The sequence below is a fragment of the Geotrypetes seraphini genome, chromosome 3 (genome assembly GCF_902459505.1).
Source record: "Geotrypetes seraphini chromosome 3, aGeoSer1.1, whole genome shotgun sequence".
In the NCBI taxonomy this organism is placed as follows: domain Eukaryota; kingdom Metazoa; phylum Chordata; class Amphibia; order Gymnophiona; family Dermophiidae; genus Geotrypetes; species Geotrypetes seraphini.
In genome coordinates, this window is record NC_047086.1 from 326,032,736 (window position 1) to 326,048,622 (window position 15,887).

General features: G+C 46.2%; 1 protein-coding gene across 8 annotated transcripts in view; it reads right to left on the reverse strand.

The window, feature by feature from the left end:
• The window catches only part of RALGAPA2 (Ral GTPase activating protein catalytic subunit alpha 2), a 1,036,168-nt gene that overhangs the window by 627,739 nt on the left and 392,542 nt on the right, over window positions 1-15,887 (reverse strand). For all 8 annotated transcript variants that reach the window (XR_004538694.1, XR_004538695.1, XM_033936259.1 and 5 more), the window contains one exon: window positions 8,893-8,983. Coding sequence is in view for 6 of the 8 variants with exons in the window: in XM_033936259.1 (XP_033792150.1) it covers window positions 8,893-8,983 (91 nt within the window). In the remaining 2 variants the exon portion in view is untranslated. The remainder of the gene's footprint in view (window positions 1-8,892; window positions 8,984-15,887) is intronic.

Here is a 15,887-nt window from a genome sequence, read left to right on the forward strand (position 1 = left end):
TTGAGAGGAGGTTTGACATTGAAAAGTCCTTTCATAAACTTAGAAACCACCGGATGAGCAGAGAGGGGTTTCCCTTCAATAGGCTGGTGGAAAGCAGCAATTGCACTGAGATGGGCTCGGATCGATGTAGACTTGAGGCCAGAGGTGGATAAGTGCAAAAGATAATCTAGAACAGAAGATAAGGAGTAATCTTGAGGCTCCTTATCATGAGAGATGCACCACATAGAAAATCTAGTCAATTTTTGGTGGTAGCATTGTCTGGTGGCAGGCTTTCTAGAAGCCTCTAAAATGTCTCGTACAGGTTGAGAAAACTGAAGAGGAGTTATGTTGAGAGGTACCAAGCTGTCAGGTGCAGAGACTGCAGGTTAGGTTGAAGAAGAGATCCTTGACTCTGTGGAAGCAGAGATGGAAAAACTGGTAGACGGTATGGCTCCCTGCTGCTGAGTTGAAGTAGAAGGGAGTACTAAGGTTGTCTCGGCCACCGAGGAGCTATCAGAATCATGGTGGCATGATCGTTCTTCAACTTGACTAGAGTCTTGAGAATAAGAGGGAATGCATACAGGAAGAGATTTGTCCATTCCAGTAGAAAAGCATCTGCCTCGAGGCGATGAGGAGAATATATCCTTGAGCAGAACTGAGGCAGTTTGTGGTTGTGGGGAGATGCAAAGAGATCTATCTGAGGAGTTCCCCACTGAGAAAAAATGTGATGAAGAGGCGAGGAATTGAGTGTCCATTCGTGAGGTTGCAGAAGACGAATCAATTTGTCCGCAAAAAGGTTTTCGCCCTTTGGATGTAGATAGCTTTCAGGAAGGTGTTGTGGAGGATTGCCCAGTCCCAAACCTTCAGAGCTTCTTGGCAAAGGGAGAGAGATCCCATTCTTCCCTACTTGTTGACATAGTACATGGCGACTTGGTTGTCCATCCGAATGAGGATCTGATCGTGAAGATGTTGAAAAGCTTTGAGAGCATTGAAGATCGCTTTGAGTTCCAACGGATTGATGTGACACTGACGATCTGTGCTAGACCAGTGGCCTTGAGTACGGAGACCGTCGAGGTGAGCCACCAAAGCATAGGTCGAGAAATCTGTCATGAGGACCTTCTGATGAGGTGGTGTCTGAAACCTCTGGAGAGATTGGAAGAGAGCATCCACCAGCTAAGAGACTGTCTCAAGGAAGGAGTGACTGTAATGTGTCAAGAGAGTGGCTCGCAGGCCTGCATCTACTGAGGAATTCTGAGGTGAAGTCTGTCAAAAGGAGTCACCTGAACTGTGGAGACTATGTGACCTAGAAGTAGCATCATGTGTGTCGCTGAGATTGAAGAGCGGGAAGACACTTCGTGACAGAGCTGAAGAAGAGCATCCAGACGTTGATGAGGAAGGAAAGCTCTGAGTTGGATAGTGTCCAGAACAGCTCCGATGAACTGTAGATTCTGAGAGGGCTGAAGATGGGATTTTTGAAAGTTGATTTCGAATCCCAAGCTTTGTAGGAACCATGCAGTTCGTTGAGTTGGGTTTGGCTGTGCGGTGGGGGGGGGGGGAGGAGAAGCGCTTCTGCCGGCAAATTCAGGGATGGAGTTGGGGACATTCAGGAGGGGCTTCGGGGATCGATCTAACTAGGGCTTATTTGGGGGGCGGAGGGCTTATATTAAGACCTACCCTGAAAATAATGCTAGGGCTTATTTTCGAGGTATGGCTTATTTGCAGGGAAACAAGGTAGGCACCTATAATGTAGTTCTTTAAAACCCTGGCCTATATTACAGGCGCCTGAGTTTTAAGGTAATCACTGTAAAGCACAATTCTGTAATGGGCACCTAAGTGAGACTGACCTACAATAGATGCCTAACTTTAAGTTCCATTTACAGAATCTTGCCCTTAATGTATATGCTATGATGCATAGCTTTGCACCTAAGCACTATTTTATGGTTATGAAACACCACAATTGTGATCATTTTAGATATGTAAATGTATATGGTAGTGTGCCATAATTATGTTTATTGTCGTTTAAATTTTGATACTACCATATGTATGTGTACACCAGATATACTCTGTTATGACATATTCCTGCATGTTTTATAAATACCTTATGCATGTTTCTTCTTTATATTTCTGTTTAATTAGTTCCTAATCAGATTCTATAATTTTAATTGATACTGTATTTTTTATTAGACATTTTGGGCCAAATTCTATAAATGGCGTCCCGATTGTAGGCAGCCAACTGCTGCCTAACCAGCCAATTGAGACGCATGTTTAAAAACAACAAAACATACTGCTATATTGTAGGTGCCTCCGGGAGCCTAGGGAGGCACGTAGGCCCACCTAAGCTCGAATAAGGCTATGCGTGAGTATGCCTTCGTCTGGAAGTAGCCTTAGATGGGCCTAGGAAGCCCTACACGCGAAAGGTTTAGAGGCCGCAGCAACCCACCTCCCCCACCACAAAAACTACGGGCAGGAGGGATGCACAATCCCTCCTGCCAGAAACCCCTCACCACTGAACATCACCGGCAGGAGGGATGCCCAGTCCTTCCTACCATAACCCATCCCGGACAATCACTGGCATCCCCCCACCCCAAAAGGTAACCCTCCAGCCAACACCTACAGACTCCCCCTCCTCCACCCCCTGGACCACATCATCTCACCCCTACCCACCTTATATTGATGGCTGGCTGGAGACATATTTCCTGCCTCCAGCTGGCTGGCTCCCCTTCACACGAATGGTGGACTAGCCCCTTCCTGGTGCATCGTGGGATGCACCAGGGAGGGGCATTAGATCCTAACTGACCCAGGAGCTTAAGGCCCCTCTCATAGGAGGGTGCTTAGGCACCTGGACCAACCGGAATCTTAGCCCCTCTCTCACAGTGCATTCTGTGATGCACTTGGAGTGGCCTAAGATTATGATTGTCCAGATCCCTTAGGCCACTCCAATGGGTGATGTTTGGGGGGGAGATTTCCAGCAGGAGGGACTGGGCATCTCTCCTGCCAGAGATGTTCAGGAGGGTTGGGGGGGGGGATTCCGGCAGGAGGGACTGGGCATTCCTCCTGCTGGCGAAGTTTGGGTAGGGGAAGTTCCGGCAGGAGGAACAGAGCATCTCTACTGTTGGCAATGGGCCTAGAAAGCCCTACATACGAAGGGTTCCAGCAGGAGAGACTGGGCATCCCTCCTGCTGGCGATGTTCAGGGGGTGGGGGGATTCCGGCAGGAGGGACTGGGCATCACCCCTATCAGTGATGTTCGGTATGGGTTCCGGCAGGAGGGACTGAGCATCCTTCCTAATGGCAATGTTTAGGGGAGGAGGGACTGGGCATCCCTTCTGTCGGTAGTCTTCACAGGTGGGGTGGATGGGTTTCTGTTAAAGTTATCGCAGTAGGGAAATCCCTTGCCATGATATGCTCAGCGGCAACCTGATTCTCTAATCGGCGCCTGCGACAAGGACATCGGTTACAGAATAGTAGTATTAGATGGGCTTAGGCATCTGTCAGTGAGGACAGACATGATTCTATATAGGACGCCCATGTGCGATTCTCAAAAGCCACTTAGGCGGCTTCTGAAACTGGTCGTCCTATACAGAATCCAGCCCTTTATGTGTTTAGACGCGTGGAGGTAAGAAGAGCAGGCAGCGGCTGAAGAAGCAGCAGGAGTTAGCTGAGAGGAGGGAGCAGGAGGAGGCGAGCAGGAAGAGGCGAGATCGAAGAAGGAAGCAGGGGGTAGCGAGGAGAGGGTAGCGGCGAGAGTTAGCTCCGCCCACCCGCATCGCGTCACCGACAGCTTCAGCGCCCGGACTCCCCCTTATAAGGGGGGGAGCCAAAGGCGCGCAGCCGTTCGGCGAGCGGCAAAGACGCTCACCTTAGCAAGAGCGCCTTTGTGAAGAGCCGTACCACTACACCCAAGAGCAGAAGGAGAGACAGCACGGTGAGGGAGTAGCAGGTGCAAAGGAGGAAAAACACATACAGGCAAGTGAAGCAAAAGGACAGAAGGAACTGAAGACACGGAACAGATAGGTCCAGGGGGGTCGCACCCACACAAAAACAAAGAGAAGCGGCAGGCACTGAGGGTGCAGAAGTAAAGCAGCAGGAACAGAAGACAGGAAAAGGGCAGGCCCAGGAGGCAGGAACAGGAGTGAGCGCACTAGCAAAGAGTACAGGAACTTCTAGAAGGCGGACAAGTATGGAAGCTGTAGGAGCCCAGGGGTTGAGCTACCCAGTGTACGGCACGGTCTGCCACATGTACGACTACCTCCCCTCGGGGAGACAGTCGTATATGTGCGGACGATGTCAGGAACTGAAGAGCTTGAAGAGTGAAGTCAGTCACCTGAAGCGCAGGATCCAGGAACTGGAGGGACTCTACATCCCAAAAGATCCATTTCTGACAGCTGATTACCCTACGAGAGATAGGCACATCGAGGAACAGGTCAGGGACCTTGAGAAGTTCATTGAGGACGCCTACAGGAGAGTGGAAGAGCAAGAACACGAGCAGCACAGGAACAAGGAGGATGCACTGAACAGAGGACACGAACCACCTGACACCAAGGCAAAAGGATCCCATAGAGGGTACTCGCAGGAAGAAGAGGCAAGACCCTGCCAGCACCTAGAGGGAGAAGAAATGAGAACCACCATGGACACTGATCTGCGACCACAGCAGAGACTGAAAGAAGGGAAATCTGCAATCCTGGTGGGAGACTCGATCTTGAGGCAGGTGGACAGTCACATAGCAGGAGGGAGAGAGGATCGGCTGGTGACCTGTTTCCCAGGAGCAAGAACCAAGGACATCATCGACAGAATTGATAGGATCCTGGAAGGAGCAGAGACGGAAGAGAAGGCAGTGATAGTCCATGTCGGGACAAATGATATCACACTCAACGAACAGCTCAAGATCTTGGGAAGGAAGCTGAAGATGAGGACTCAGAAGATAGCGTTCTCGGAGATCCTACCAGTATCGAGGGCTGATGTGAAGAGGCAGACGGAACTACAATCAATAAATGCGTGGATGAGGAGATGGTGTGAAGAAGAGGTATTTCACTTCGTGAGGAACTGGACAATATTCTGGGGCAAGAACAAGCTCTACAGGAGAGATGGACTACATCTGAGCACGGCGGGAACTAGACTACTAGCAAACAACATCAAGAGAGGAATAGAGCAAGCTTTAAACTGAGAGGAAGGGGAAAGCCGACAGTCGACCAGGAGTTGATGATTCGAAATGCAGTATCCCGAAAGGACACTGAGTGGGGAAAGTGCTGGGAAGACACCATAAACGCCAAACAAGCAATGAAAAACCAACGGAGCCAGACGAATCAAGAGGGTGTTAGGGAGATTCTACCACAAGGAGAAGACAAAAAGGAACAAGAAGAAGGGTATGAACGTAATGAGGGAACATATCACGTACCATAGGGGGAAGACAAGAGAGACAATAAACAAAAGTTTGCAGAACGAGAAGGGGACGGAAAGAACAATGAATCTCAAAGGAAAATAACAACAAAACAAAAATATCGAGACTTAAATTGTATGTACACTAATGCAAGAAGCCTGAAGAACAAAATAGGGGAACTAGAAATCATGGCCAAAGATGAGAATCTAGACGTGGAATATGAACGGCAATCACTGAAACATGGTGGAATGAGGAAAACAAATGGGACACAGTACTGCCAAGGTACAAGTTCTACCAAAGAGACAGGGTACATCAGAAAGGAGGAGGAGTAGCACTTTACGTAAGAGACACCATCCAATCGACTGGTGTGGACGCAGCAAAAGCAAACCACCAACTGGAATCAATTTGGGTTAAAATACCAGGAAGAAAAGGAACCGAGATAAAGTTGGGAGTGTACTACCGTCCACCTGGGCAAACAGAAGCAATGGATGAACTACTGAGAGCTGAGTTGAGGCGAGAATGTAAAAACGCAAACACCATAGTTATGGGAGATTTCAACTATCCCAGGATAGACTGGAGCCATGGAGTTTCAAAATGTTCAAAGGAATCGGAGTTCCTAGAGGCTGTACGGGACTGCTACTTGGAACAGCTTGTCAAGGAACCAACGAAAGGGATAGCTATTCTGGACTTGATCCTCCAAGGGCTGAGAGGACCTGCCCAAGAAGTGGAAGTAGTGGGACCATTAGAGAACAGTGATCACAACATAGTCAACTTCAAAGTGGAAATAGGTATGCCAAAGGGGAGGAGAACCATTGCAACAACATTCAACTTCAGGAAAAAGAACTATGATGCTATGAGACAAATGGTAAAGAGAAAACTCAGGAACAGCTCCAGAAAGGCACAAACAGTGGACCAAGCCTGGACCTTATTCAAGGACACAGGTGAACGAAGCGCAAAACCGATATATACCCAGATTTAGGAAAGGATGCAGAAAGAATCAAGCAAAAGACCCAGCATGGTTAACCAATGAAGTTAAGAAGGTGATAAAAGACAAGAAAAAAATCTTTCAGGACGTGGAAAAAGGATAAAACTGAGGAAAATTGGAAAGAGCACAGGAAGCATCAAAAAGAATGTCACCGCGTGGTAAGAAAAGCAAAGATAGAGTATGAAGAGAGACTGGCCAAGGAGGCACGGAACTTCAAACCATTCTTTCGATATGTGAAAGGAAAACAACCGGCGAGGGAAGAGGTGGGACCTCTGGATGAAGGTGACAGGAAGGGAGTGGTAAAGGAGGAAAAGGATGTGGCGGACAGATTAAACACGTTCTTCTCGTCAGTTTTCACGAAAGAGGACACATCCAATGTGCCGGAACCGGAAAAATTCTTCAAGGGGTTCAGGAGGAGAAATTATCGTGCATGGAGGTAAGCCTCGAAGACGTACTCAAACAAATAGATAGACTAAGCACTGATAAATCTCCTGGGCCAGACGGAACCACCCGAGAATACTAAAAGAACTTAAGAGGCGAAATAGCGGAGTTACTGCAGCAGATTTGCAATCTATCCTTGAAAACAGGGGTAATCTCGGAAGACTGGAGGAAAGCGAATGTTACACCTTTCTTCAAGAAGGGATCCAGAGGCGACCCGGGGAATTATAGACCGGTCAGCTTAACCTCGGTTCCGGGGAAGATGGCCGAATCATTAATCAAGGACCGTATCAATGAGCATACAGAAAAAATAGGCTGATGAGAACAAGCCAGCATGGTTTCTGTACTGGAAGATCTTGCCAAACGAACCTACTGCACTTCTTTGAAGGAATAAGCGAACAATTGGACAAAGGTGACCCCATTGACATAGTATACCTGGACTTCCAGAAAGCCTTCGACAAGGTACCTCACGAGCGCCTACTAAGGAAACTGTAGAAACACGGGGTGGAAGGGGACATACATAGATGGATCAGAAACTGGCTGGCGGACAGGAAACAGAGGAGTGGTGTCCCGCAAGGGTCAGTGCTGGGACCAATGCTGTTCAATATATTTATTAATGACCTGGAAACAGGGACCAAGTGCGAAGATATAAAATTTGCGGACAACACAAAACTCTCCGGTAAGGTTAGATCTGTTGAGGAATGTGAAGAACTTCAAAGGGACCTGAACAAGCTGAGTGAGTGGGCAAATAAATGGCAGATGAGCTTCAATGTAGATAAATGTAAAGTCATGCACATAGGGAAAGGAAACCCGATGTATAACTACATGATGGGGGGGGATGATATTGGGGGAAGGCAACCTAGAAAAGGACTTGGAGGTTTTGGTGGATAAAACAATGAAACCAGCGGCACAATGCGCAGCGGCCTCAAAAAAGGCGAACAGAATGTTGGGCATTATCACAAAAGGTCTCACTACCAGAACCAAGGAAGTTAACCTCCCACTGTATAGGGCGATGGTGCGACCACATCTGGAGTACTGCATTCAGTACTGGTCGCCATACCTCAATAAGGATATGGCGATACTCGAGAGGGTCCAGAGAAGAGCAAAAAAAAATGATAAAGGGCATGGAAAACCTTTCATATGCTGAGAGGCTAGAGAAGCTGGGGCTCTTTTTCTGGAAAAGCAGAGACTTAGAGGGGATATGATAGAAACTTACAAGATCATGAAGGGTATAGAGAAGGTAGAGAGGGACAGATTCTTCAGACTGGCGGGGGCAACAAAAACTAGAGGGCACCCAAACAAATTGAAGGGGGATAGGTTCAGAACTAATGCTAGGAAGTTTTTCTTCACTCAAAGGGTGGTGGACACCTGGAATGCGCTTCCAGAGGAGATGGTAGAGCAGAGTACAATTTTGGGTTTCAAAATGGGATTGGACGAGTTCCTGAAGGAAAAGGGGATTGAGGGGTACAATTAGAGGGTTACTATATAGTACAAAATGCTTTAGAGTAATAGATCACTTACAGGTCATTGACCTGCGGGGCCGCCGCGGGAGCATGATGGACCTATGGTCTGACTCGGCAGAGGCAATGCTTATGTTCTGATGTTCACGTTTCTGTTTAATTGTATCTTAGCATTTAACCCCCGACGCAACCTGAAGGTAAAACATGGCCATGTTGGATTTTTGTTTAAAAAACTGCATACTTCTCAATCCATTTTAACTATTGGAAAACTGCTCCCCCACAACTAATGGTTTCTTTCTTTCTTTTATTTGTTAAATTAATTTAGAAGTTACATCACTAAATCAATGCTCCAAGCAGAATACAAAACAGATACTTTTAGATGCATTTAAGGAGACATTCCAGAGGGTATGTTTAGGTCAGGTGAGAAAAATAAAGCATGCAGATTACATATTTATTCTAAGCATTACTTCCCATAGAAAATTACCTGCAAATAAAACAAAAAAAGAGCTGAAGTCCATCTCTCTTTAAAACCTGCTGCAAAAGCTACAGGTGAAAAAATATCTGCAATGGAGACCGTCTGAATATTGTTCCTTTCATTGATTAAGACATTTTTAATAAATAAATTTAAAAAAATCTTCATCTTATGAAACTTACTCTTTGCCCTTTCCCGGTGTATTTCTTGTATATGCTCTAAATCTGCATGCCACTCAAGTTCCCCAGAGCTGCTGCTCCGTCGTACTAAAATCTTAAAACAAAGAATACTATATTTTATTCCCAGAATACATTGTAATAAAAATATAGGGTTTGATATTCAATGCTATTTATCCATGTGGCAATTGTTGCTACCCAGATAAGTAATTCCATATTTTCATAATTCCACTGAAAATTCCTGCTGATAGTGCTGGGCAATTCAGAGGCAGAGAAAGAGTTTATTCGGGGAACAGCAATTTTCAGTGCATTTGATAAAGCAAAAAGGCTCTCTAAGGTTGCCTGGAATGCTATTCATATAATACCAGAGGCTACAACTATATCATAATATTTATATTTAAAGGGGAGATTGGGACTTGCAGTTTTACAACCACACTCAAAAACAGTTTACATACAGCTAATTCAAACATTTCCCCTATCTGTCCCGGTAAGGCTCACAATCTATCTAATGTATTTAGCATTAATATCCAGATATCATCAGATACTGAATATTTGGGTATAACCATAGAGTTTAAATGAAAACCCAATCCACCTCAGCAGCTTTTCGTGTTCTTCAGGAAATAACAGCCACAGATATCTAAGTTTCCCAAATTACAACTGTCATGAAGGGTCTAATTGTGAGCTATCCAGTGCAAACACAAAAGTATTCTTCATGAATTTTTTAAAAGAATTTAGAAAATGTAGGTAACACAAATATTCCATTAACATACTCTGCTCCCCACACCAGCATAAATGGAAGTTATTCACTCAAATACTTATGCAAATTTTATAGTTGTATTCACTATCCAGTGAATCCCACATCAAAGAGAGAGATATATATGAATATTCACAACTGGATCTTTGATGTACTGTACAGTTGTATAAAAGAATTTGCTCAAAATGTATTTTCCTTCCATGGGAAACAATGGAGTCCAGGCTGTAACAGCAGGCCAATTTATTTTCTTATTCTACCGACACAGAAAAAGAGATTAGGTTCTTACCTTGATAATATATTTTCCAGTAGATAGAAATGGTATGCTGAACCTAAGGGCACTCTGTCCATTCTCGCAAGTATACAACAGAAAGATGTCAATCATTGCTTTTGAAACTTCTTCCTTCTACAAGGAATCTGCTGCCCCCTTCAGTTTGTTTCAAAGCATGCAAGAGCTCTAGAGTAAAAGACAGAAGGAGGGACATGGAGGAACTCCCTAAAACCAATGTTCTGATCTGCTCATATAACACGGTGACAGTCAATAATAAAACTATCTATCTATCTATATATATATAATTGGATGTATCTCTGTGTAAATGTATGTATGTTTGTTTCAGCATAACTCTGAAATGCATGGACAGATTTCAACCAAACTTGGTATGCATATGACTTACTATTTGGGGAAAAATACTATGGGGCTGGAATGAGCGTGACATAAAAATTAGCAAAAATGACACATATTAGTGTCTAACCCATAGTTTTCAGCCTCACTGAGATGAATACTGACACTGCCGATGCCATTTAAGTCCAAGTTCAGCCCCATAGAGAAGGACATTCTTGTGGGAAGGGGGTGACATATAAAAATAATCTAAAATAACTGATATTAGTGTGTAATCCATAGTTTTTGGGCTCCTGAGATTAATATTGAAACTCCCAATGCCGTTTAAGTCCAAGTTCAGCCCCATACAGAGGGCCATTCTTGTTGCTAAAAATGAAGATGTCCATGAAATAAACAATCAAATACTAAATACAAGTCTATCAATACCAGAAGATTGGGATAAATAAATATCTGGGCAATGCCGAGTGATCAACTAGTAATGTATAAATAAACAAACATTACCACTGAACAGTAATACACATCAAATTAAAGCAACAGCTTGAATATGAGCGGAGCTCAATTACCTCTTGCGATTCTATTTACAAACTGATTCTGAACCCATAATCCGACTGCTATGGAGAGGATCATGAAGCATAAGGCAAAAACAGGTGCATCAGAAATTATCAGGCGGGGAGTTCAGCATACCATTCCTTTCTACTAGAAAAGATATTATCAAGGTAAGAACCTAATCTTTTTCTAGTGCAATAGGAATGGTATGCTGAACATTAGGGATATACCTAAGCAGTCCCCAAAGTCCAAGGTGGGAGAGATAAGTCTGCTTTCAGTACAGCAGATCCAAAAACAAAAATCCTCATGCAGAGTCACAGGGAGAAGTGCTGGGTTTGAACCTACAACTTCAGGGTGCTGAGGTTGTAGCTCAAATAACTACACCATACTCACCTACAAGAGGCTATTCCTCTGGTCAAATGTGCTTTCAATGACACTGGCAGCTCTTTGAAGCAATGTAGGTAGAGGAGATTGCTGTGCAAATCTACCGGGAAATGATGACCTTGGAGGCTGATCTGCCTCCGGTTGACTCTCTGGTTAGGACAAAGAGGTAGCTCAATAGACAAAACTCATTAGTCACTTCCAGATAACCCAAGAGAACTCTGCAGACATCTAGCAGCTTTAAAGCCTTGCCTTTCTTCTTAGAGCCTTTAAGTTGAAAGGCTGGTAGCCTGACTTCCTGGTTGTTGTGAAATGCTGAAACCACCTTTGGCAAAAAGGAAGGTACTGTTTGCAAGGTCCCTCTCATTTCCATGATCTTCAGACAAAGCTTGCAATTCTGAGACTCTTCTGGCTGAGGTAACTGAAACTAGGAACACCACTTTGATTGTAAGATCCATGAGCGAAGCTTCCTCCAAAGGCTCATATGGAGCCTTCCAAAGACCCTCTACCAAGCTATTGAGATCTCAAGAAGGGAAGCGATGATATCCCTTCGGTGGCCTGAGCCTCAAAGAGCCTTTGAAGAATCTAATATTTGGGTGATCAGCAAGGGAGACTTGCTCATCTCAGTTTCTAAAGCAAGCCAGGCTTATCATCTGCATCTTAAGTGACACTACTGCTAATCCCTTCTCCAGGTCCTTTTGAAGGCAGGTCAGTACCAACAATACTGGGGCTTTGTTGGGCTTCAGATTCTCCTTATTGCACCAGAGCTGAAAAGACCCATATTTTTCGCTCCATAAGACACACTTTTTCCACCCCCAAAAAGGGGGTGGAAATAAGGGTGCATCTTATGGAGCGAATACCCAACCCCAACCCCCCCTCCCCATTACCTTTTTTTTCATTCTGGCGTCCTCCCTCGCTAGACGCAGCTGCCTGCCTGGTCCCTGCAAGCAGTGATGGCTGATACGGCTCGAGTTCTCTTCTTTTCCCTTGCAGCAGAGCAGCGCACAGGGCTGCCTGACCGATCTCGCGCCGCTTCCCGCAAGAACTCAGGAGGAGGCCTGCCTATCTGCCTGGGGGGTTTCATATCTTTGGCTAAAAACCAAGGCGCTTTCTTGTTGCGTACCATTACCAACAGATCGAATATCGGACACCCCAACAATATCTTAGAATGTCTACAGGGCCAACGACCACTCTCCCAGGTCAAATGTCTGTCTGCTGAGGTAGTCTGCTTGCACATTGTCCACACCAGCTACATGTGCAACTGTGTTGGCCAGCAGGTGCTTTACTGCCCAAGCAAACAGTAGTTTTGCTTCTAGTTGGAGTGATGTGCTTCAGATACCTCCCCGCCATTTGACACAGGCCACTGCTCTGGCATTGCCTGAGAATAGTCTTAAGGCTCTGCTTTCTAGACCAGTGTTTTTCAACCGCTGTTCCGCGGCACACTAGTGTGCCGCGAGATGTTGCCTGGTGTGCCGTACGGTCAGGGTCGCCATCAGGGCAGTACCACCAGTCCTGCATTCAGGGGCCCGGGCTCCCCCAGGGTCCTAGGCCACAGTCTAGGGAGAGGGGCGGTCCGCCCCACGTGGACAGGAGAGAACTGGACGGGGGACCCGCGGAATTCAATACATCTCGAGCCGCGAGGCTCGTCTTCTGTTCCTGCCTGCCCTGCAGCTAACATATAGCCGATCGCAAGCGTTCCCCGATGTCAGCGCTGACGTCGGAGGGAGGGCTTAAGCAAAGCCTGCCCTCCGACGTCAGCACTGACGTCGGAGAATACTTCCGTTCGGCTATTTGTGCGCGGCAGGGCAGGCAGGAAGCAGAAGACAAGCCTCGCGGCTTGAGCTTCGTTTTGCTGAGAAAGTTGCAAAGATGGGCTGGGAGGCAAACACGGAACACAAAAGGGGGGAGGGAGTGCGTTTTGGACACAAGGCATGAACTTGGGAGAGAGGGAGGGAAAGAGATGCTGAGGTGGGGGAGGGAATGCGTTTTTGGACACAGAAGGCATGGACTTGGGAGAGAGGAAGGGAGGGAAAGATGCTGAGGTGGGAGAGGGAATGTGTTTTTGGACACAGAAGGCATGGACTTGGGAGAGAGGAAGGGAGGGAAAGAGATGCTGAGGTGGGGGAGGGAATGCGTTTTTGGACACACAAGGCATGGACTTGGGAGAGAGGAAGGGAGGGAAAGAGATGCTGAGGTGGGGGAGGGAATGCGTTTTTGGACACAGAAGGCATGGACTTGGGAGAGAGGAAGGGAGGGAAAGAGATGCTGAGGTGGGGGAGGGAATGCGTTTTTGGACACAGAAGAAATGGACTTGGGAGAGAGGAAGGGAGGGAAAGAGATGCTGAGGTGGGGGAGGGAATGAGTGTTTGGACACAAGGCATGGACTTTGGAGAGAGGAAGGGAGGGAAAGAGATGGTTGTGTACACGGGGAATAGAAGAAAGGAGAATTTTTGGTCATAGGGAGGGAGTGAGGTACAGATAGTGGCATACCAGGGTGGGGGGGCGGTCTGCCCCACCCCGGGTTTACATCCCAAGGGGGTGCACAGCTGGCCACCCTCCAGTGTTGTCCCTAGGCCGGCAAACTGCGGCTCTTTAGCCACTTGAGTGCCACCGCCGCCATCGGGAACAGGCCGGCGCCAAGTTCTCCCTGCTTTTCCCTGTGGGGCCGGCCAACTCTCGCCACTCGCGTCAATTCTGACGTCGGAGAGGACGTTCTGGGCCAGCCAATCGCTGCCTGGCTGGCCTAGAACGTCCTCTCTGACGTTAGAATTGACGACGGGTGGCGAGAGTTGGTCGGCCCCGCGGGGAAGAGAAGCAGGGAGAACTTGGCGCCGGCCTGTTCCCGATGGCGGCGGTGGCACTCAAGTGAATTACTTTATATATAGTCAATATAGGCACAGAGTTAAATTTTTTAACATTTTCTAATGGTGGTGTGCCTCGTGATTTTTTTCATGAAACAAGTGTGCCTTTGCCCAAAAAAGGTTGAAAAACACTGTTCTAGACTGTAGGTTTCATGCAGACTGCTCTCAGTTCTAGCCCGTTTATCAACCACTTCCGCTGGGATGGTGACCATTTCCCTTGCACCAGGTGACCACTGCAGTGTGCCCACCAGCCAAACAGGCTGGCATCAGTTGTGTGACCCAGGAATCAATCTGACGTGTAATCCCTTTTGCTAAAGACTGTGAGTGGAGGCAGCATGGAGGCAGCTCATGCTGCTGCAGGCTGCCTCCATCCAGGGTAGAGGGGCCTGTAGGGAGTCTCTCTGGGAAATCAGAGACACAACAACACATCCTGAAGTAGACACATATGCGCCTTTACCCAAGGAACTACTTCTATGGCACCTTTAGGTGGTGACATGCTACTGGCTATGACAGGAGGTCTATAATTTCTCCCCAAAGTTTCTGGCTGCGTGTCTCTGATAGAAAAGCTCAGTTTACCACCATGTTGAAGAGAACTCCAGGTATTCCAAAATTGGCACTTTCAAAAGTTCACAATTCAGCCCACACTGCAAAGTTTGCACAACTGCTCTTTCTCCATCTTCTCGAGAGGGGCTCTGATGAGTCAGTCATTTAGATAAGAATGAACCAAGCAGCCAGCCTGTCCTACAGAGATGAGCTGCTACCACCACCATCACCTCGGTGAACGTAAAAGGTGCCGTTGCCAGCCCAAATAGTAGCTTAGTGAACTGTTAATGATTCTCCAACACGTGAAATCTCAAGAAATTAAGTTAGGTGCCTAGATTAGCTAGGCGCCTTAACTATAGGCATCTTTTATAGAATCAGGGCCTAAATGTCTCTCCTTAAAAAATCAACCTCAGGAGTTACACATGCCACTGGAAGAATAGGGGAGAAGGGGGGTTGCTGCCTCATCTCCTGTGGCTTTTATTGATGTCCCCCCATCAGTACCATTGGAAACAGGCAAGGGAAAACAGTCACTGTGACAGCACTGCGATAATACTCTGTTGCAGAGATAACCAGTTATGTCCTAGCACATATCCATGCTTTCATTGTACAACATAACTGGTTATGTGCTGGTTTTGAGCCTGTCAATATTGTATACATTTATTTTTCTAAAACAGATGTTTATGCTGCATGCATCCAGTTTCATCCATTTCTCCAGTATTTTAGAACAGGCAGATTCTATTCTAAAATATTGGTGAAATTTGAAACACACTAACCTAATTCTTCCTACTTTTTTTTTTTTAATTACAACAAAATATAGGAACAAAATATAAAGAAAATACACAACAGAGAAACATCCACAACTTTCCAAAGATCTAGAAACAATAAAATTGCAATTATACAAGCCCCAATGTTATTACCTCAGAGGTCCTTACTCTCATTAACAATCTCGATTTATTGCCTTTACTAAGTGATCTGACACATCAGGCAGGTCATACAATTGATATGATTCTAATTCCTACCTCCCTCTGTTCTAAATATCACCTTGGACCTAGTTGGCCTCTTCCTTGGTCTGACCACTATCTTGTTTCAGTAAACTATACTGCTACGCCCCTAAACTTGAAATCAGAGCCCAAAACCATCAATTATTGAGATCTCTCCAAACTCTCCATTGACACAGTTTCTTCAACCTTCGACTTAGCATTCTCTGACACTTCCTCGTTATCCGATCACTTCCACCAATGGCAAGAAGCCACATGTGACCTAATGGAAAAATTAGATCCTACTAAGACCAAATTAATTT